The 21,113-nt window shown below is 43.9% G+C and overlaps 1 protein-coding gene and 1 long non-coding RNA gene across 9 annotated transcripts in view; both read left to right on the forward strand.

The window, feature by feature from the left end:
- Positions 1–21,113, forward strand: part of LOC118374826 (ryanodine receptor 3-like) — a 251,864-nt gene that overhangs the window by 141,002 nt on the left and 89,749 nt on the right. For all 3 annotated transcript variants that reach the window (XM_052471367.1, XM_052471368.1, XM_052471369.1), the window contains 13 exons: positions 176–262; positions 3,392–3,618; positions 3,945–4,157; positions 4,642–4,854; positions 6,673–6,850; positions 7,648–7,875; positions 8,340–8,540; positions 11,414–11,516; positions 11,950–12,084; positions 15,508–15,654; positions 15,907–16,033; positions 17,053–17,167; positions 19,940–20,072. In XM_052471367.1, the coding sequence (XP_052327327.1) occupies positions 176–262; positions 3,392–3,618; positions 3,945–4,157; positions 4,642–4,854; positions 6,673–6,850; positions 7,648–7,875; positions 8,340–8,540; positions 11,414–11,516; positions 11,950–12,084; positions 15,508–15,654; positions 15,907–16,033; positions 17,053–17,167; positions 19,940–20,072 (2,107 nt within the window). The remainder of the gene's footprint in view (positions 1–175; positions 263–3,391; positions 3,619–3,944; positions 4,158–4,641; positions 4,855–6,672; positions 6,851–7,647; positions 7,876–8,339; positions 8,541–11,413; positions 11,517–11,949; positions 12,085–15,507; positions 15,655–15,906; positions 16,034–17,052; positions 17,168–19,939; positions 20,073–21,113) is intronic.
- LOC127909498 (uncharacterized) lies at positions 9,215–10,951 on the forward strand. 6 transcript variants are annotated; one of them, XR_008071546.1, is made up of 3 exons: positions 9,215–9,249; positions 10,469–10,508; positions 10,589–10,951. It is a non-coding gene; the product is annotated as an uncharacterized LOC127909498 (long non-coding RNA). The 6 variants fall into 6 exon arrangements; XR_008071544.1 differs by lacking the exon at positions 9,215–9,249 and adding an exon at positions 9,379–9,512; XR_008071545.1 differs by lacking the exon at positions 9,215–9,249 and adding an exon at positions 9,580–9,614.

A 21,113-nucleotide genomic window follows, 5' to 3' on the forward strand; every position in this document is an offset into this window, starting at 1 on the left:
TTTTCCTAACCATGCCTTCAGAGTTGATGATGTATGATTAACTCTCCGCAGGTTGTTGACTTGCTGTCTTTATGTTTTATATGTCTCGGTGGTTGAGTTCTTGTTTATTGTTCTGTGTCTATACGTTGTTTCTGTTCTTCAGGTAATGATTGTGTTTATATTCTTGTGTGTCTAGTTGGAGTCCAACAGCAAGCTGTTCCCTGCTGTGTTTGTGCGACCCACCAGCACCAACCTCTTCCAGTTTGAGTTTGTCAAGATCAAGGTTGGTGTCCCCCAGTCTACTACTATAACCAGTCTACTACTATAACCAGTCTACTACTATAACCAGTCTACTACTATAGCCAGTCTACTACTATAACCAGTCTACTACTATAACCAGTCTACTACTATAGTCAGTCTACTACTATAACCAGTCTACTACTATAACCAGTCTACTACTATAACCAGTCTACTACTATAACCAGTCTACTACTATAACCAGTCTACTACTATAGTCAGTCTACTACTATAACCAGTCTACTACTATAGTCAGTCTACTACTATAACCAGTCTACTACTATAACCAGTCTACTACTCTACTACTATAACCAGTCTACTACTATAACCAGTCTACTACTATAACCAGTCTACTACTATAACCAGTCTACTACTATAACCAGTCTACTACTATAACCAGTCTGCTACTATAACCAGTCTACTACTATAACCAGTCTACTACTATAACCAGTCTACTACTATAACCAGTCTACTACTATAACCAGTCTACTACTATAACCAGTCTACTACTATAACCAGACTACTATTATAACCAGTCTACTACTATAACCAGTCTACTACTATAACCAGTCTACTACTATAACCAGTCTGCTATTATAACCAGTCTTCTACTATAACCAGTCTACTACTATAACCAGTCTACTACTATAACCAGTCTACTACTATAACCAGTCTACTACTATAACCAGTCTACTACTATAACCAGTCTACTACTATAACCAGTCTACTACTATAACCAGACTACTATTATAACCAGTCTACTACTATAACCAGTCTACTACTATAACCAGTCTACTACTATAACCAGTCTACTACTATAACCAGTCTACTACTATAACCAGACTACTATTATAACCAGTCTACTACTATAACCAGTCTACTACTATAACCAGTCTACTACTATAACCAGTCTGCTATTATAACCAGTCTTCTACTATAACCAGTCTACTACTATAACCAGTGTTCTACTATAACCAGTCTACTACTATAACCATACTACTATTATAACCAGTCTACTACTATAACCAGTCTACTACTATAACCAGTCTACTACTATATCCAGTCTACTACTATAGTCAGTCTACTACTATAACCAGTCTACTGTACTACTATAACCAGTCTACTACTATATCCAGTCTAGTACTATAACCAGTCTACTACTATAGTCAGTCTACTACTATATCCAGTCTACTGTACTACTATAACCAGTCTACTACTATAGTCAGTCTACTACTATATCCAGTCTACTGTACTACTATAACCAGTCTACTACTATAACCAGTCTGCTACTATAACCAGTCTACTACTATAGTCAGTCTACTACTATAACCAGTCTACTGTACTACTATAACCAGTCTACTACTATAACCAGTCTACTACTATAGTCAGTCTACTACTATAACCAGTCTACTACTATAGTCAGTCTACTACTATAGTCAGTCTACTACTATAACCAGTCTACTACTATAACCAGTCTACTACTATAACCAGTCTACTACTATAACCAGTCTACTACTATAGTCAGTCTACTACTATAGTCAGTCTACTACTATAACCAGTCTACTACTATAGTCAGTCTACTACTATAACCAGTCTACTACTATAACCAGTCTACTACTATAACCAGTCTACTACTATAGTCAGTCTACTACTATAACCAGTCTACTACTGTAACCAGTCTACTACTATAGTCAGTCTACTACTATAACCAGTCTGCTACTATAACCAGTCTACTACTATAACCAGTCTACTACTATAGTCAGTCTACTACTATAGTCAGTCTACTACTATAACCAGTCTACTACTATAACCAGTCTACTACTATAACCAGTCTACTACTATAACCAGTCTACTACTATAGTCAGTCTACTACTATAACCAGTCTACTACTATAGTCAGTCTACTACTATAACCAGTCTACTACTATAACCAGTCTACTACTATAACCAGTCTACTACTATAACCAGTCTACTACTATAACCAGTCTACTACTATAACCAGTCTACTACTATAACCAGTCTACTACTATAGTCAGTCTACTATTATAACCAGTCTACTACTATATCCAATCTACTACTATAACCAGTCTACTACTATAACCAGTCTACTACTATAGTCAGTCTACTACTATAACCAGTCTACTACTATAGTCAGTCTACTACTATAACCAGTCTACTACTATAGTCAGTCTACTACTATAACCAGTCTACTACTGTAAGATGTCCAATGCAGCTGTTTTTATTTGCCAAAAAGTAACAAAAATAGCTTCTTCCCAAAGAGCTATTTCTCAAGCAAGAATTTTGCTAGAACTGTCTAGAAGTTGTCTGAGTGGGGAGGGGAAAACTGAAAATTAGCTGTTTGACAGAGAGTTTTGGAACTATCTTTCTTATTGGTCTATAAAATAATTTATAGCCATAACTCAATCCTACAACAACAGGCTGAAATTCCCAGGCAGTCTTTTCAAACAGACTTACACTATAATGGCATCGTCATTGTTTTCACAGTATTATTCCAACCTCATTGTGTGGAAATATATATAAAAAACTGAGAAAAATCACATTTGTGACTGAACTCGCCTTTAACATGATTTCTCTCTCTCTCTCTCTCTCTCTCCCCTCCCTCCCTCCCTCCCTCCCTCCCCCCTCCTCTCTCCCTCCTCTCCCTCTCTCTCTCTCTCTCTCTCTCTCTCTCTGTCTCTCTCTCTCTCTCTCTCTCTCTCTCTCCTCTCTCCCCCTCCCTCCCTCCCTCCCTCCCCTCCCTCCCCTCTCCCTCCCTCTCTCTCTCTCTCTCTCTCTCTCTCTCTCTCTCTCTCTCTCTCTCTCCTCTCTCCCTCCCTCTCTCCTCTCTCCCTCCTCTCCCTCTCTCTCTCTCCCTCTCTCTCCTCTCTCCTCTCCTCTCTCTCTCTCTCTCCTCTCCTCTCCCTCCCTCCCTCCCTCTCTCCCTCCTCTCTCCCTCCTCTCTCTCTCTCTCTCTCTCTCTCTCTCTCTCTCTCTCCCCTCCCTCCCTCCCTCCCTCCCTCCCTCCCTCCTCTCTCCCTCCTCTCCCCTCCTCTCTCTCCCCTCTCTCCCTCTCTCTCTCCCTCTCTCTCTCTCTCTCCCCATCTCTCTGTCCCCAGGATGCCATGCCCCTGTCGTCAGCCATCTTTAAGAGTGAACAGCGTAACCCTGTGCCCCAGTGTCCACCACGTCTGGACGTTCAGACCATCGTAGCGGTGCTGTGGAGCCGTATGCCCAACACCTTCCTCACCGTGGAGACCGCCAGGGTCTCAGAGAGACACGGCTGGGTGGTGCAGTGTCTGGAGCCACTGCAGATGATGGCTGTTCATATACCTGAGGAAAACAGGTGACTGATGCACTCACTCTATCTGAAATCAATACCCATCCTCTTCTCCTAGGCCCTATAGTATACCTGCTACCTCATCAGTGGTTCATTAGGCATACTACATTATCAATAATAATAATAACAATCAATGTTATCCACCTGCTGGGCTTGGTGGAGTTCATTGCTTAGCAACACTGTCTCTTTGCTAACCTCTCTCTCTCTCTCCTCTCTCTCTCTCTCTCTCTCTCTCTCTCTCTCTCTCTCTCTCTCTCTCTCTCTCTCTCTCTCTCTCTCTCTCTCTCTCTCCTCCCCACTCTTCCTCCATTCTCCCCTTCCACTCTCCTCAGGTGTCTGGACATCCTGGAGCTATCGGAGGTAGAGAGTCTGAGGAAGTTCCACTACCACACCCTGAAGCTCTACTGTGCCCTCTGCGCATTGGGCAACACCCGCGTGGCACATGCCCTCTGCTCCCACCTCGACCAATCACAGCTGCTTTACACCATCGACAACCAATACCTGTCCGGCATGCTGAGAGAGGGCTTCTATAATGTACTTATGAGGTGAGTGAGGAGTTCATTGGTTGGTGGATGAGTGGTCTTTATAAGGAACAGGATGTTTACGCACTTGGAAAATAAGTATTTTATTGAAATCTATTATTATGCTGATAACTGATTGGTTGATTGGTTGATTGACTGACTGTTTAATTAATTGATATATTGATTGATTGGTTGGTTGATATATTGATTGATTGGTTGATATATTAATTGATTGATGGATTGATTGGATTGGTTGATATATTGATTGATTGATATATTGATTGGTTTATGTATTGATTGGATGATATATTGATTGATTGATATATTGATTGGTTTATATATTGATTGGATGATATATTGATTGATTGATTGATATATTGATTGGTTGATATATTGATTGATTGATTGGTTTATATATTGGTTGGTTGATATATTGATTGGTTGATATATTGATTGATTGATTTATTTATTGATATATTGATTGATTGGTTGATGTACCTACCACCAGCATCCACCTGGAGACATCGAAAGAGGCTCGTCTGATGATGAACAACGAGTTTATTATCCCTGTGACTGATGAGACGCGCTCCATCAAGCTGTTCCCTGACGAATCCAAGAGACACTCTCTACCCGGGGTAGACCTCAGCACCTCGCTGAAACCACGCCTCAACTTCTCCCCTCTCTCCTTCATCACAACCAAGAAACAGCAGCACCTCTACAGGTCAGGGTTGTACTACTTTCACGTTTTATCTGTAAAGCTTTTAGACTTCGAATTAGATACTATTTGAAATCATTTCAAATGCTTCACCTGGCCTTGATTGAGATTGCCTGGTTTAATGGACCAATAGAATAGTCACAAAATTGTAAACTCCACCCATCTTGCACTTTAGACAGGCTAGAGCAATCGCTCAAAGTCGGTTAAAGATTTCAAATAGTCTGTTAAAGATTTGAAATAGTCGGTTAAAGATTTGAAATAGTCGGTTAAAGATTTCATATAGTCGGTTAAAGATTTGAAATAGTCGGTTAAAGATTTGAAATAGTCGGTTAAAGATTTTAAATAGTCGGTTAAAGATTTCATATAGTCGGTTAAAGATTTCATGTAGTCGGTTAAAGATTTCATGTAGTCGGTTAAAGATTTCATATAGTCGGTTAAAGATTTCATATAGTCGGTTAAAGATTTCATATAGTCAGTTAAAGATTTCATATAGTCGGTTAAAGATTTCATATAGTCGGTTAAAGATTTCATATAGTCGGTTAAAGATTTCATATAGTCGGTTAAAGATTTCATATAGTCGGTTAAAGATTTCATATAGTCAGTTAAAGATTTCAAATAGTCGGTTAAAGATTTCATATAGTCGGTTAAAGATTTTAAATAGTCGGTTAAAGATTTCATATAGTCGGTTAAAGATTTCATATAGTCGGTTAAAGATTTCATATAGTCGGTTAAAGATTTCATATAGTCGGTTAAAGATTTCATATAGTCGGTTAAAGATTTCATATAGTCAGTTAAAGATTTCATATAGTCGGTTAAAGATTTCATATAGTCAGTTAAAGATTTTAAATAGTCGGTTAAAGATTTCATATAGTCAGTTAAATATTTGAAATAGTCGGTTAAAGATTTCATATAGTCGGTTAAAGATTTCATATAGTCAGTTAAAGATTTCATATAGTCGGTTAAAGATTTCATATAGTCGGTTAAAGATTTTAAATAGTCGGTTAAAGATTTTAAATAGTCGGTTAAAGATTTCATATAGTCAGTTAAAGATTTCATATAGTCGGTTAAAGATTTTAAATAGTCGGTTAAAGATTTTAAATAGTCGGTTAAAGATTTCATATAGTCAGTTAAAGATTTTAAATAGTCGGTTAAATATTTCATATAGTCAGTTAAAGATTTGAAAGTCGGTTAAAGATTTAATATAGTCGGTTAAAGATTTTAAATAGTCGGTTAAAGATTTTAAATAGTCGGTTAAAAATTTCAAATAGTCAGTTAAAGATTTAATAGTCGGTTAAAGATTTCATATAGTCGGTTAAAGATTTTAAATAGTCGGTTAAAGATTTTAAAAGATTTTAAATAGTTGGTTAAATATTTCATATAGTCAGTTAAAGATTTGAATAGTCGGTTAAAGATTTCAAAAAGTCGGTTAAAGATTTCATATAGTCGGTTAAAGATTTTAAATAATCAGTTAAAGATTTTAAATAGTCGGTTAAAGATTTTAAATAGTCGGTTAAAGATTTTAAATAGTCGGTTAAAGATTTTAAATAGTCGGTTAAAGATTTCATATAGTCAGTTAAAGATTTTAAATAGTCGGTTAAATATTTCATATAGTCAGTTAAAGATTTGAAAGTCGGTTAAAGATTTAATATAGTCGGTTAAAGATTTTAAATAGTCGGTTAAAGATTTTAAATAGTCGGTTAAAAATGTCAAATAGTCAGTTAAAGATTTGAAAACTTTAAATGTTTATAGTACTTTTTATTATGTTATACCTATGGCTACGACAAATGCTCTATAAAAGACATGATTATTAAATGATTCTTCCAGCCCCCAGATCCCCCTGGGCATCCTGAAGGAGAAGGCCATCAGTATGCTGACTGAGGCGGTGCACGGAGGAGGCAGTCACATCAGAGACCCAGTAGGGGGCAGTGTGGAGTACCAATTTGTCCCCATCCTCAAGCTGATTGGGACCCTGCTCATCATGGGGGTACTCACCAGCGAGGAGGTGAGGTTTAGTCCTGTCTAGCGGCGCTAGCAAAGCCAAGGTTGTTTTCATTAGGAATGAAACGAAAGCAAACGGACTGGAACAGTTCTGCTTCAGTATGCTCTAATGAATACAACCCAGTGTTGTGGGTTTAATTCCTGCTGGGGTGACATGGACAGAAAATGTATGTACTGCATGTACTGTAAGTAGCTTCGGATAAATATAGTGTCTGCTAAATAGCATATACAGGTAAACTACCAAAATAAAGGAAACACCAACATGAAGTTTCTTAATAGGGCGTTGGGCCACCACGAACCAGAACAGCTTTAATGCACCTTGTCATAGATCCTACAAGTGTCTGGATCTCTATTGGAGGGATACGACACCATTCTTCCACGAGAAATTCCATCATTTGGTGTTTTGTTGTTGGTGGTGGAAAACGCTGTCTGAGGCATCTCTCCAGAGCCTCTCATAAGTGATCAATTGGGCTGAGATCTGGCGACTGAGACGGCCATTTTGCTTACGTCATTTTCATGCTCATCAAACTCGTCGTTGGCCACTCGTGCCCTGTGGATGGGGGCATTGTCATCCTATGGGGGCATTGCCATGGTAGCCAAAATAATGGCCTGCCCAGCATTTTTATACATGATCCCTAAGCATGATGGGATGTTAATTCCTTAATTAACTCAGGAACCACACCTGTGTGGAAGCACCTACTTTCAATATACTTTGTATCCTTCATTGACTCAAGTGTTTCCTTTATTTTGACAGTTATCTTTATTTGCATTAAATATGTGGCATGGTTTTTCATGTACTAGGTGAGGCTGATCCTGCTTCTCATCGATCCCAACGTGTTCGGGGATCCAGAAGATGAGGAGGCGAAGGTGGAGGAGGTGGAGGCAGCAGCAGCAGGAGGAGGAGAGAAGGAGGAAGTGAGCAGCAACGAGGTGAAGGCCGTGGAGGCTGGTGAGGAGGAGACCAAGGAGGTCAAAATGTCTGTCAAGGGACTGCTGGAGAAGACACTGCCTGAGTCTGTCAAACGACAGGTAGGAGAGAGAGCCCACCCCCCGCATGCACACACACACACACACACACACACACACACACACACACACACACACACACACACACACACACACACTCAGTGTCTCACACACTGGCAGAATTGAAGCACCAGGTGTTCAGTCCCAGCTAAATGGACTGTTGATTGATGCCAAATAGTAAATTGGCTGACTACTCAATCACATTAAATTTACCAGCAAAACGGTAATCAGCAAAAACATAAAATGTTTTTGATCAGATTAAACAACTTGTTTAACACTATAACATAATTGGTACGTCACATGTAACACTGTATATGCAATACTGACAGAAATACCCCTCTCTACTAGATAGCACTAACTTAATCTCTCTTTGTTAGAATTAAAGATCAATTCACAACTCAATTCAGAATTGAGCCCAGCTCTGTTGTGTCCCGTCCGTGATCCCACATGATCTAACTCTCTACTAGATGTGTGAGCTGCTGCACTACTTCTGTGACTGTGAATTGAAGCAGCGTATCGAGGCCATCGTGTCCTTCTCGGACCGCTTCGTGTCCAAGCTGCAGTACAACCAGAAGTTCAGGTACAACGAGTTGATGTTGGCCCTCAACATGTCTGCTGCCGTCACCGCCAAGAAGACCAAGGAGTTCAGATCCCCTCCTCAGGAGCAGGTACTGTTTTATTCCTTCTTGTCATGTTGTTGTTTTCTTTGCAGAAGACTTGGGTAGGATAAGTGTTTACTAGTGTTTATGATCTATTAACCCTTCATGGAACAGTCTCTCTGTCCCGCTGTGCCTGGGAGTTGAGTAGAGGAACATTTACTCAGCATAGAGAGAGAGAGAGAACAACTCACACACTCCAACACGCTCCTGAGCACACACCACACACACACACACACACACACACACACACACACACACACACACACACACACCACACACCACACCACACACACACACACACACACACACACACACACACACACACACACACACACACACACACCACACACACCATACACACACCACACACACCCACACACCACACCGCACACACCAATCAACGCACACCAAAAAGCTCTGTCTCACTTCAGAATCTGACATTTGTCCATAAACATCAAGTTTAGCCATTCATTCTGAATGGTTAAGGTAAGGGTTAAGGTTAGGGATAGGGTTATGAATGGTTAAGGTAAGGGTTAAGGTTAGGGATAGGGTTATGAATGGTTAAGGTAAGGGTTAAGGTGTAAGATAGGGTTATGAATGGTTAAGGTAAGGGTTATGAATGGTTAAGGTAAGGGTTATGAATGGTTAAGGTTTGGGATAGGGTTCTGAATGGTTAAGGTAAGGGTTAAGGTTTGAGATAGGGTTATGAATGGTTAAGGTAAGGGTTATGACTGGTTAAGGTAAGGGTTGGTTATTAATGGTTAAGGGTTAAATGGTTAAGGTTTGAGATAGGTTAATGGTAAGGGTTAAGGTTAAGGTAAGGGTTATGAATGGTTAAGGTAAGGGTTAAGGTTAGGGATAGGGTTATGAATGGTTAAGGTAAGGGTTAAGGTTAGGGATAGGGTTATGAATGGTTAAGGTAAGGGTTATGAATGGTTAAGGTAAGGGTTAAGGTTTGAGATAGGGTTATGAATGGTTAAGGTAAGGGTTAAGGTTAGGGATAGGGTTATGAATGGTTAAGGTAAGGGTTAAGAATGGTTAAGGTAAGGGTTAAGGTTTGAGATAGGGTTATGAATGGTTAAGGTAATGGTTATGAATGGTTAAGGTAAGGGTTAAGGTTTGAGATAGGGTTATGAATGGTTAAGGTAAGGGTTCTGAATGGTTAAGGTAAGGGTTAAGATTTGAGATAGGGTTATTAATGGTTAAGGTAAGGGTTATGAATGGTTAAGGTAAGGGTTAAGGTTAGGGATAGGGTTATGAATGGTTAAGGTAAGGGTTAAGGTTAGGGATAGGGTTATGAATGGTTAAGGTAAGGGTTAAGGTTAGGGATAGGGTTATGAATGGTTAAGGTAAGGGTTAAGGTTTGAGATAGGGTTATGAATGGTTAAGGTAAGGGTTAAGGTTAGGGATAGGGCAATGAATGGTTAAGGTAAGGGTTAAGGTTAGGGATAGGGTTATGAATGGTTAAGGTAATGGTTATGAATGGTTAAGGTAAGGGTTAAGTTAATAGGTTATGAATGGTTATAAGGGTTATTGAGATAGGGTTATGAATGGTTAAGGGTTAAGGTTAGGGATAGTTATGTTATGAATGGTTAAGGTAAGGGTTATTAGATAGGGTTAAATGGTTAAGGTAAGGGTTAAATGGTTTGAGATAGGGTTATGAATGGTTAAGGGGGTTAAGGTTTAGGTTTGAGATAGGGTTATGAATGGTTAAGGTAGATAGGGTTATGGGTTAAGGTAAGAATGGTTATGAATGGTTAAGTAAGGGTTAAGGTTTGAGATAGGGTTATGAATGGTTAAGGTTTGAGATAGGGTTATGAATAGGGTTATTTGAATGGTTAAGGTTAGGGTTTGATAGGGTTATGAATGGTTAAGGTAAGGGTTAAGGTTTGAGATAGGGTTATGAATGGTTAAGGTAAGGGTTATGAATGGTTAAGGTAAGGGTTAAGGTGTAAGATAGGGTTATGAATGGTTAAGGTAAGGGTTAAGGTTAGGGATAGGGTTATGAATGGTTAAGGTAAGGGTTAAGGTTTGAGATAGTGTTATTAATGGTTAAGGTAAGGGTTAAGGTTTGAGATAGGGTTATGAATGGTTAAGGTAAGGGTTAAGGTTTGAGATAGGGTTATGAATGGTTAAGGTTAGGGATAGGGTTATTAATGGTTAAGGTAAGGGTTAAGGTTTGAGATAGGGTTATTAATGGTTAAGGTAAGGGTTAAGGTTTGAGATAGGGTTATGAATGGTTAAGGTAAGGGTTAAGGTTTGAGATAGGGATTGAACATGCAACACTTGAAGCTGGGGCTCACTGACACTGGGTTGTCCTACATGTCTGACACACACAATACTCACATCACTCATCATGTCACTAAATACATCACAAATCACATCACTAATCACTCATCACGAATCACATCACTAATCACTAATCACTAATCACGAATCACATCACTAATCACAAAGACCTCTTTACTTCTCTCCGTATTTTATTAAGAAGCAGTAGTGCCAAAGATAAAATCAAAACATTAGCCCTCATCTGGCAGGACGGGACTCAATTGAATTTATAGTGAATGTCTTTTATAGTTCGCACGTGCCTCTCCAGATATAACTAGCTGCCCTCTGTGTAGCAGACGTTTGGTCCAATGGCCATATTACCGTAGGGTGCCTCTTGGTAAATGGCTTTCCTCACCGTAGGATGGCAATATATCCCCTTGTAGTATGCTCTGTGAATGATGTCCCCAAGCCAGAGGTGGGAAAACCATCCGTACCATTCTCCTCTTCATGGATCAAACAGACGTGATGTCATAGAGAATCTCCTGGCCAGTCTGACTCACAGTAATGATGCTGTGCTGTAGGGAATATTTCTTTCTCTCTCTCTCTCTCTCTAGATCAACATCCTGTTGAACTTTGCTGCTGGGGATGACTGTCCCTGTCCTGAAGAGATTCAGGAGGACCTCTACAGCTTCCATGATGAGCTGAGACTGCACTGTGGTACGATGTCCACGCAGACACACACACACTGACAGTTAAAAGACAAAATCCTTACTTGAGATGCAGGAGCGTACAGTAACTCACAGATCTTCCATTGATGTTAATATCATTACATCATTTCAGTTATTAGATCAAAAGTTCATCCCAAATGTGCAATGTTTCCTTGCAGGACATGATGACTCTTGACAGGTTGCCACACACTGGTTTAACTCAATGTTGTTTCCACGTCATTTCAATGAAATTACATTGAACCAACGTGGAATAAATGTTGAATTGATGTCAGTGGGATGTGTATTGATCATATAGGTTTACAGTTCAATATTGATTATATATGTTAAATGTAATTATAAACTCTTTACCTAAGAGTACTACATCAACCTCTATGTTCTCCCAGTCCTGCCCTTCATATTTCTCCCCGTCTCGATCGCTGCAGGCATCCCGGTGGAGGAGGAGGAGGAGGAGGAAGACACGTCTATAAAGGGTCGTCTGCTGGCCATGCTCTATAAGATCAAGGGACCGCCCAAGAAACTAGAGGAGGAACCGACAGAGCAGGAACAAGCTGCTCCCAGTAAGAGACTGCCAGGGTTGGCATTAGTGCAGTTTTCAGATCAGTCAATTCAGGTTGCTCCCAGTAAGAGACTGCCAGGGTTGGCGTTAGTGCAGTTTTCAGATCAGTCAATTCAGGTTGCTCCCAGTAAGAGACTGCCAGGGTTGGCGTTAGTGCAGTTTTCAGATCAGTCAATTCAGGCTGCTCCCAGTAAGAGACTGCCAGGGTTGGCGTTAATGCAGTTTTCAGATCAGTCAACTCAGGCTGCTCCCACTTGGCGTCAGTTTTCAGCCCTCAGGTTGCTCCCAGTAAGAGACTGCCAGGGTTAATGGTTTTCAGATCAGTCAATTCAGGCTGCTCCCAGTAAGAGACTGCCAGGGTCGTCAGTTTTCAGATCAGTCAACTCAGGTTGCTCCCAGTAAGAGACTGCCAGGGTAATGCAGTTTTCAGATCAGTCAACTCAGGTTGCTCCCAGTAAGAGACTGCCAGGGTTGGCGTTAATGCAGTTTTCAGATCAGTCAATTCAGGCTGCTCCCAGTAGAGAGACTGCCAGGGTTAAAGTTTTCAGATCAGTCACCAGGCTTGTAAGAGACTGCCAGGGTTGGCGTTAATGCAGTTTTCAGATCAGTCAATTCAGGCTGCTTAAGAGACTGCCAGGGTCAGACAGATCAGACAGGCTTCCCAAAAGACTGCCAGGGTTGGCGTTAATGCAGTTTTCAGATCAGTCAACTCAGGCTGCTCCCAGTAAGAGACTGCCAGGGTTGGCGTTAATGCAGTTTTCAGATCAGTCAACTCAGGCTGCTCCCAGTAAGAGACTGCCAGGGTACGTTATGTTTTCAGATAGTCAACTCAGGCTGCTCCCAGTAAGAGACCCAGGGTTGGCGTTAATGCAGTTTTCAGATCAGTCAACTCAGGCTGCTCCCAGTAAGAGACTGCCAGGGTTGGCGTTAGTGCAGTTTTCAGATCAGTCAATTCAGGTTGCTCCCAGTAAGAGACTGCCAGGGTTGGCGTTAATGCAGTTTTCAGATCAGTCAACTCAGGCTGCTCCCGGGAAGAGACTGTCTAGGAAAAAGCATGTTTCCCACTTGTCATTGCCCTTCAGAAGTGTTAAAGGGAAGGAAAAGAGGGAACATCTCTTTCTATCTCTGTCTGAAGATGATACTTTAACATTCATCTTACATGATACATGTTCATCAGACAGACAGACATTAAAACACCCTTGTCACTCATCTACGTGATACATGTTCATCAGACAGACAGACATTAAAACACCCTTGTCACTTACCTGATCGTCTGGCAGGACTGAGTTGAATTGCAAAGGTGGGCGCTATAGGCTCACACTGCAATACTAAAGAGTTACATACTTATAGTCATGATAAGATCCCTGTCTGTTTTCAGTGTTAAACCTCATATTGACCTCACTGATATAAGCCGATATACTTATTCTGTAACACATCAAATCAAACTTTATTTGTCACCGACTCCAACGTGTAGACCTTAACGTGAAATGCTTTCTTACAAGCCCTTAATCAACAGTGCAGTTCAAGGGACATCTGTAACTTTTGTATGGTTCCTCCACAACAGACACAAACAAAACCCCAGTCTGTTCTCTGCAGCTCACTAACACAACTCCACGGCACCACTCCAGAGGTTTACACCGGAGCAAACTTCCTCTCTCTGTCATTTAGCTGAACGCAAAACCCTCGTTAGAAGTCCGGCAGCTAAGTGTTTTTGGACAGCCTCACTTCTGAACCAGGTGGAGACAGATTGTAGTGTGTGTGTGTGTGTGTGTGTGTGTGTGTGTGTGTGTGTGTGTGTGTGTGTGTGTGTGTGTGTGTGTGTGTGTGTGTGTGTGTGTGTGTGTGTGTGTGTGTGTGTGTGTGTGTGTGTGTGATATATACTTAAAAAAAAACATGTTTTTTTTACAGAAATGTAATGTACATAACTGCAAGTAGTGATGGTTTACTTGGGAAGAGATTGTTCAGTTTGTCTCCCCAGTACCCACTTTATGAGTATCAGAGGTTTGATGGGCAATCACATGTTGTGCACCATCCTGATATAACGTCCAATATCTGTTGAGGGAGGCTTCTAATGGAGAGGTACTTAACATTCTGGTCTAGTCCAGCATCATTGACTTAATTAGAAAACGTTTAGGGGAAGTTTTATAGAGATAATGAGAAAAAGAGAGAAGGGAACGTTTCACATGAGGATAAAGGGGGAATTCAGGGTGTTTAGGAAGTCTATATTAGGAGAGAGGAAGGTAGGAGAGGGGTATTGCGATTGGCGCGGTGGGGAGAGGAGATGTGGGGAGAGGAGAGGGGTGAGGAGATGGGAGAAGTGGGGAGATTAGAGGTTGGGGGAGGTGGGGAGCGGAGAGGTAGGGGGAGGTGGGGAGAGGAGAGGTAGGGGGAGGTGGGGAGATGAGAGGTAGGGGGAGGTGGGGAGATGAGAGGTAGGGGACGTGGGGAGAGGAGAGGGGTGAGGAGATGGGAGAAGTAGAGGAGGTGGGGAGAGGAGAGGTAAGGGAGGTGGGGAGAGGAGAGGTGGGGAGAGGAGAGGTAGGGGGAGGTGGGGAGATGAGAGGTAGGGGGAGGTGGGGAGAGGAGAGGTAGGGGGAGGTGGGGAGATGAGAGGTAGGGGGAGGTGGGGAGAGGAGAGGTAGGGGGAGGTGGGGAGATGAGAGGTAGGGGGAGGAGGGGAGAGGAGAGGTAGGGGGAGGTGGGGAGATGAGAGGTAGGGGACGTGGGGAGAGGAGAGGGGTGAGGAGATGGGAGAAGTAGGGGAGGTGGGGAGAGGTTGGGAGAGATGGTGAGAGGAGAGGAAAGGAGAGATGGGGAGAGGTTGGGAGAGATGGGGAGAGGAGAGGAGAGATGGGGAGAGGTTGGGAGAGATGTGGAGAGGAGAGATGGGGAGAGGAGAGATGGGGAGAGGTTGGGAGAGATGGGGAGAGGAGAGGAGAGATGGGGAGAGGTTGGGAGAGATGGGGAGAGGAGAGATGGGGAGAGGTTGGGAGAGATGAGGAGAGGAGAGATGGGGAGAGGTTGGGAGAGATGGTGAGAGGAGAGGAAAGGAGAGATGGGGAGAGGAGAGGAGAGATGGGGAGAGGTTGGGAGAGATGAGGAGAGGAGAGATGGGGAGAGGAGAGGTTGGGAGAGATGGGGAGATGAGAGATGGGGAGAGGAGAGATGGGGAGAGGTTGGGAGAGATGGGGAGAGGAGAGGAGAGATGGGGAAAGGTTGGGAGAGATGGGGAGAGGAGAGGAGAGATGGGGAGAGGTTGGGAGAGATGTGGAGAGGTTGGGAGAGATGGGAAGTTGAGACCCCGACCAAACCCCCAAAAAGCTACTTTTTGAAACATGTACAGAGGTCCTCGGGGGTCCTCATTTGTAGCTACGACCCTGCTGATATACTGACACACTGGAATCTCTCTCTCTCTCCTCTCTAGCCAATCTGAAGGAGTTGATCAGCCAGACCATGGCTAGCTGGGCTCAGGAGTGCAGCATCCAGGACCCAGAGCTGGTTCGTGTGATGTTCAGCCTGCTGAGACGTCAGTACGACGGCATCGGAGCGCTGCTCAGGGCCATGAGGAAGAGTACGTACTGTCCTTGAGTGACTCCCAGACCCAGTCTGATGTGTGGAGCGATTTGTCCAAGTCTTAACTCTCTGGGTTGTGATTTTAGTATTTTGTTGTTCATCTTTCATTCCTTCAATTGCAATTAAAGATGGACATAGTCATAGAGATTGAAAATCAAATTTTTGGTCCATTACTTGTACCAGGTTACACCATCTCTGCTGTGTCAGTACAGAACTGTCCAGTTTAACTTTAGTCTCTTACTGTTACCAGGTTACACCATCTCTGCTGTGTCAGTACAGGACTGTGTCAACCTCCTGGCCTCTCTGGGCCAGATCAGATCACTGCTGTCTGTACGCATGGGGAAAGAAGAGGAGAAACTCATGATCGACGGACTGGGGTGAGAGGGAGAGGGAGAGTGTGTGTGTGTTCTCTGTACGCATGGGGAAAGAAGAGGAGAAACTCATGATCGACGGACTGGGGTGAGAGGGAGAGGGAAAGTGTGTGTGTGTTCTCTGTACGCATTAGGGAAAGAAGAGGAGAATCTGATGATCGACGGACTGGGGTGAGAGGGAGAGAGAAAGTGTGTGTGTGTTCTCTGTACGCATTAGGGAAAGAAGAGGAGAATCTGATGATCATCAGACTGGGGTGAGAGGGAGAGGGAAAGTGTGTGTGTGTTCTCTGTACGCATTAGGGAAAGAAGAGGAGAATCTGATGATCATCAGACTGGGGTGAGAGATTACTCCTGTGTGTGCGCTTGCTTGCGTGGGTGTGATATTAGCACAGAGTTTCTAAGCCCAGAGGCTTCTGGGAACTCTTGCGAAACAGACCAATCGGACCAGGCCGTAGTTTGGGGTTTGACAAGTGAAACATTCTTTGTTAGTTGTTAATTTTCTAGAAATGTAAAGACACAACCTTGATTTGAGCCGATGTCTGAAGTAGTTTATTAACATGTTATTACTCCAACCTCGCGCAACTGACAGACGTTTTCATTTGAGTCAAAAAAACAACTGTATATCGAAAAGCCTTTTGATTTGACGGCTCTGCACATGTGACCGTTAGACCCAATGACATGTTTCTACACGGGAGGTTAGCTAGCCAACGTCTCCATGACAACGCCTACAAGTATGATCTGGGATTTCTATTGGGAGAAGCCGTTTCTGTATATCTTCATACTGTACTGTCTCTGATATCACTGTATGTTATCCATTCACAAACAAGGTTGTTGTTTAATCTTCTTTAATTCCAGGGTCCCCCCTCGACAAAAAGGTTTCTAACCTCAAGGGTCTTTTTCCGGGTTAAATGAAGGTTAAATACACGCCATCAAACAGCTGTTAGCTGAGATAATGAACTACAGTATGTCTGGCTCCACATACAATGACCTTTATATCTCTAACCCATGACCCTCTGTGTTTACAGTGACATCATGAACAACAAGGTGTTCTACCAGCACCCCAACCTGATGAGGGTTCTGGGGATGCATGAGACTGTCATGGAGGTGATGGTTAATGTGCTGGGAGGAGACAAGTCACAGGTACTGGACTTTTTCAAAAATATAGATAGAAGTTTCACACTCTTCTCTCCTTATGGTGAGTATTTCATAAGTTACCAGTGATGTTTCAGCACACAGTTCTTCATCAGTTTTAAACTCTTAATGACCCCTTGCTTTACAGGTACCTTGGTTAGAAAAAGCATCTTTTAGGAAAATATATATTTTTACATTTATTTAGGTTGTGTAGTTAGACTGCTATATGTTTGGGTAGGATCCAAGTAGATCCAAGTATCTCTGCTGTAAACAGCCATACAGGCGCTGTGCTGTAAGGACTATCTGTAATGTAAAGCAGGTGCCAGGGATCCTCCCAACAAGGGATCCTACCAGGGATCCTCCCAACAAAGGATCCTACCAGGGGTTCTACTGTACCAACAAGGGATCCTACCAGAGATCCTCCCAACAAGGAATCCCACCAGGGATCCTACCAGGGGTTCTAATGTACCAACAAGGGATCCTCCCAGTGATCCTCCCCAACAAGGAATCCCACCAGGGATCCTACCAGGGGTTCTAATGTACCAACAAGGGATCCTCCCAGTGATCCTCCCCAACAAGGGATCCTACCAAGGGTCTACTGTACCAACAAGGGATCCTACCAGGGATCCTCCCCAACAAGGGATCCTACCAGGGGTTCTACTGTACCAACAAGGAATCCCACCAGGGATCCTACCAGGGGTTCTAATGTACCAACAAGGGATCCTCCCAGTGATCCTCCCCAACAAGGGATCCTACCAAGGGTCTACTGTACCAACAAGGGATCCTACCAGGGATCCTCCCCAACAAGGGATCCTACCAGGGGTTCTACTGTACCAACAAGGAATCCCACCAGGGATCCTACCAGGGGTTCTAATGTACCAACAAGGGATCCTCCCAGTGATCCTCCCCAACAAGGGATCCTACCAAGGGTCTACTGTACCAACAAGGGATCCTACCAGGAATCCTCCCCAACAAGGGATCCTACCAGGGGTTCTACTGTACCAACAAGGAATCCCACCAGGGATCCTACCAGGGGTTCTAATGTACCAACAAGGGATCCTCCCAGTGATCCTCCCCAACAAGGGATCCTACCAAGGGTCTACTGTACCAACAAGGGATCCTACCAGGGATCCTCCCAACAAGGGATCCTACCAGGGGTTCTACTGTACCAACAAGGGATCCTACCAGGGGTTCTACTGTACCAACAAGGGATCCTACCAGGGATCCTCCCAACAAGGGATCCTACCAGGGGTTCTACTGTACCAACAAGGGATCCTACCAGGGGTTCTACTGTACCAACAAGGGATCCTACCAGGGATCCTCCCAACAAGGGATCCTACCAGGGGTTCTACTGTACCAACAAGGGATCCTACCAGGGGTTCTACTGTACCAACAAGGGATCCTACCAGGGGTTCTACTGTACCAACAAGGGATCCTACCAGGGGTCCTACTATACAAACAAGGGATCCTACCAGGGGTTCTACTATACAAACAAGGGATCCTACCAGGGATCCTCCCAAAAAGGGATCCTACCAGGGGTTCTACTGTACCAACAAGGGATCCTACCAGGGGTCCTACTATACAAACAAGGGATCCTACCAGGGGTTCTACTGTACCAACAAGGGATCCTCCCCAACAAGGGATCCTACCAGGGATCCTCCCCAACAAGGGATCCTACCAGGGATCCTCCCAACAAGGGATCCTACCTGGGATCCTACCCAAGAAGGGATCCTACCAGAGATTCTACCCATAAGGGATCCTACCAACAACTAACTACTCAGTAACCAGAGAGGGAATTGGAGGTTCAGGGGGTGTAAGGGCTAGGGAGGCTAGAGAGAAGAGGAGGGGAGAGTAGGGAGACTTGGGGGGTAGAGGAGTGGGAGAGATGTAGGGCAGGAGAGGGTTGGGGGGGTACAGCTCAGGTAGAGTGAAGTGGGGAGTAGAGGAGTGGGAGAGATGTAGGGCAGAAGAGGGTTGTGGGGGTACAGCTCAGGTAGAGTGAAGTGGGGATTAGAGGAGTGGGAGAGATGTAGGGCAGGAGAGGGTTGTGGGGGTACAGCTCAGGTAGAGTGAAGTGGGGATTAGAGGAGTGGGAGAGATGTAGGGCATGAGAGGGTTGTGGGGGTACAGCTCAGGTAGAGTGAAGTGGGGATTAGAGGAGTATGCCAGTCCTCATGCCAGTCCTCATGCCAGTCCTCATGCCAGTCCTCATGCCAGTCCTTTTAGGGGGGTACTGGAAGACTGGGGTATGATTGAAACATATCTGCTTGGTAAAATCTCATTAGTCAGTAACATTGATTCCTACACGGTTTGGCCGACATCTGGTATGTTCCAGTCACTTACAGTGTGTGTGTGTGTGTGTGTGTGTGTGTGTGTGTGTGTGTGTGTGTGTGTGTGTGTGTGTGTGTGTGTGTGTGTGTGTGTGTGTGTGTGTGTGTGTGTGTGTGTGTGTGTGTGTGTGTGTGTGTGTGTACAGTTCTTACTGACAGACTGTCTTGTTGTCAGTGATCATTTCAGCGGCTGTTTTTATCTACATTGATTCAGTAACATGACACAGGCTCCATACCCACTTAGGTCATAGTTCTCACTTGAGATCTGTCAATCTCAAACTAACACGATATCCATCTTGGTAATTCTCTTGGACAAATCTCAACATTTAAAAAAAAAAAAAAGTCAAAGTCTACTACAATATATTTGATGTATGTGATATTTTTATGTGATGTAATGTGATATATTAATAATATATTTAAATGTAACAAATGTTTTCCATTTCTCCTACAGGAGATAGCGTTTCCAAAGATGGTTGCCAGTTGCTGTCGGTTCCTGTGTTACTTCTGTCGTATCAGCCGACAGAACCAGAAGGCCATGTTCGACCATCTGAGTTATCTACTGGAGAACAGCTCCGTCGGACTAGGTGGGTAGAGAGGGAGGGGGGATAGAAGTGGGGGGTTCGGGAGGGGAGAGTTTGGGTATTGGGAGATGTGGAGACACTGCCCCCTGCTGTTCATAAGGGAGAGTTTGGGTATTGGGAGATGTGGAGACGCTGCCCCCTGCTGTTCATAAGGGAGAGTTTGGGTATTGGGAGATGTGGAGACACTGCCCCCTGCTGTTCATAAGGGAGAGTTTGGGTATTGGGAGATGTGGAGACGCTGCCCCCTGCTGTTCATAAGGGAGAGTTTGGGTATTGGGAGATGTGGAGACACTGCCCCCTGCTGTTCATAAGGGAGAGTTTGGGTATTGGGAGATGTGGAGACGCTGCCCCCTGCTGTTCATAAGGGAGAGTTTGGGTATTGGGAGATGTGGAGACACTGCCCCCTGCTGTTCGTAAGGGAGAGTTTGGGTATTGGGAGATGTGGAGACACTGCCCCCTGCTGTTCATAAGGGAGAGTTTGGGTATTGGGAGATGTGGAGACACTGCCCCCTGCTGTTCGTAAGGGAGAGTTTGGGTATTGGGAGATGTGGAGACGCTGCCCCCTGCTGTTCATAAGGGAGAGTTTGGGTATTGGGAGATGTGGAAACACTGCCCCCTGCTGTTCGTAAGGGAGAGTTTGGGTATTGGGAGATGTGGAAACACTGCCCCCTGCTGTTCGTAAGGGAGAGTTTGGGTATTGGGAGATGTGGAGACACTGCCCCCTGCTGTTCATAAGGGAGAGTTTGGGTATTGGGAGATGTGGAGACACTGCCCCCTGCTGTTCTTAAGGGAGAGTTTGGGTATTGGGAGATGTGGAGACACTGCCCCCTGCTGTTCATAAGGGAGAGTTTGGGTATTGGGAGATGTGGAGACGCTGCCCCCTGCTGTTCATAAGGGAGAGTTTGGGTATTGGGAGATGTGGAGACACTGCCCCCTGCTGTTCATAAGGGAGAGTTTGGGTATTGGGAGATGTGGAAACACTGCCCCCTGCTGTTCGTAAGGGAGAGTTTGGGTATTGGGGTATGTGGAAACAGTGCCCCCTGC

This window comes from Oncorhynchus keta, chromosome 19, assembly GCF_023373465.1.
Source record: "Oncorhynchus keta strain PuntledgeMale-10-30-2019 chromosome 19, Oket_V2, whole genome shotgun sequence".
NCBI classification, from domain to species: Eukaryota; Metazoa; Chordata; class Actinopteri; order Salmoniformes; family Salmonidae; genus Oncorhynchus; species Oncorhynchus keta.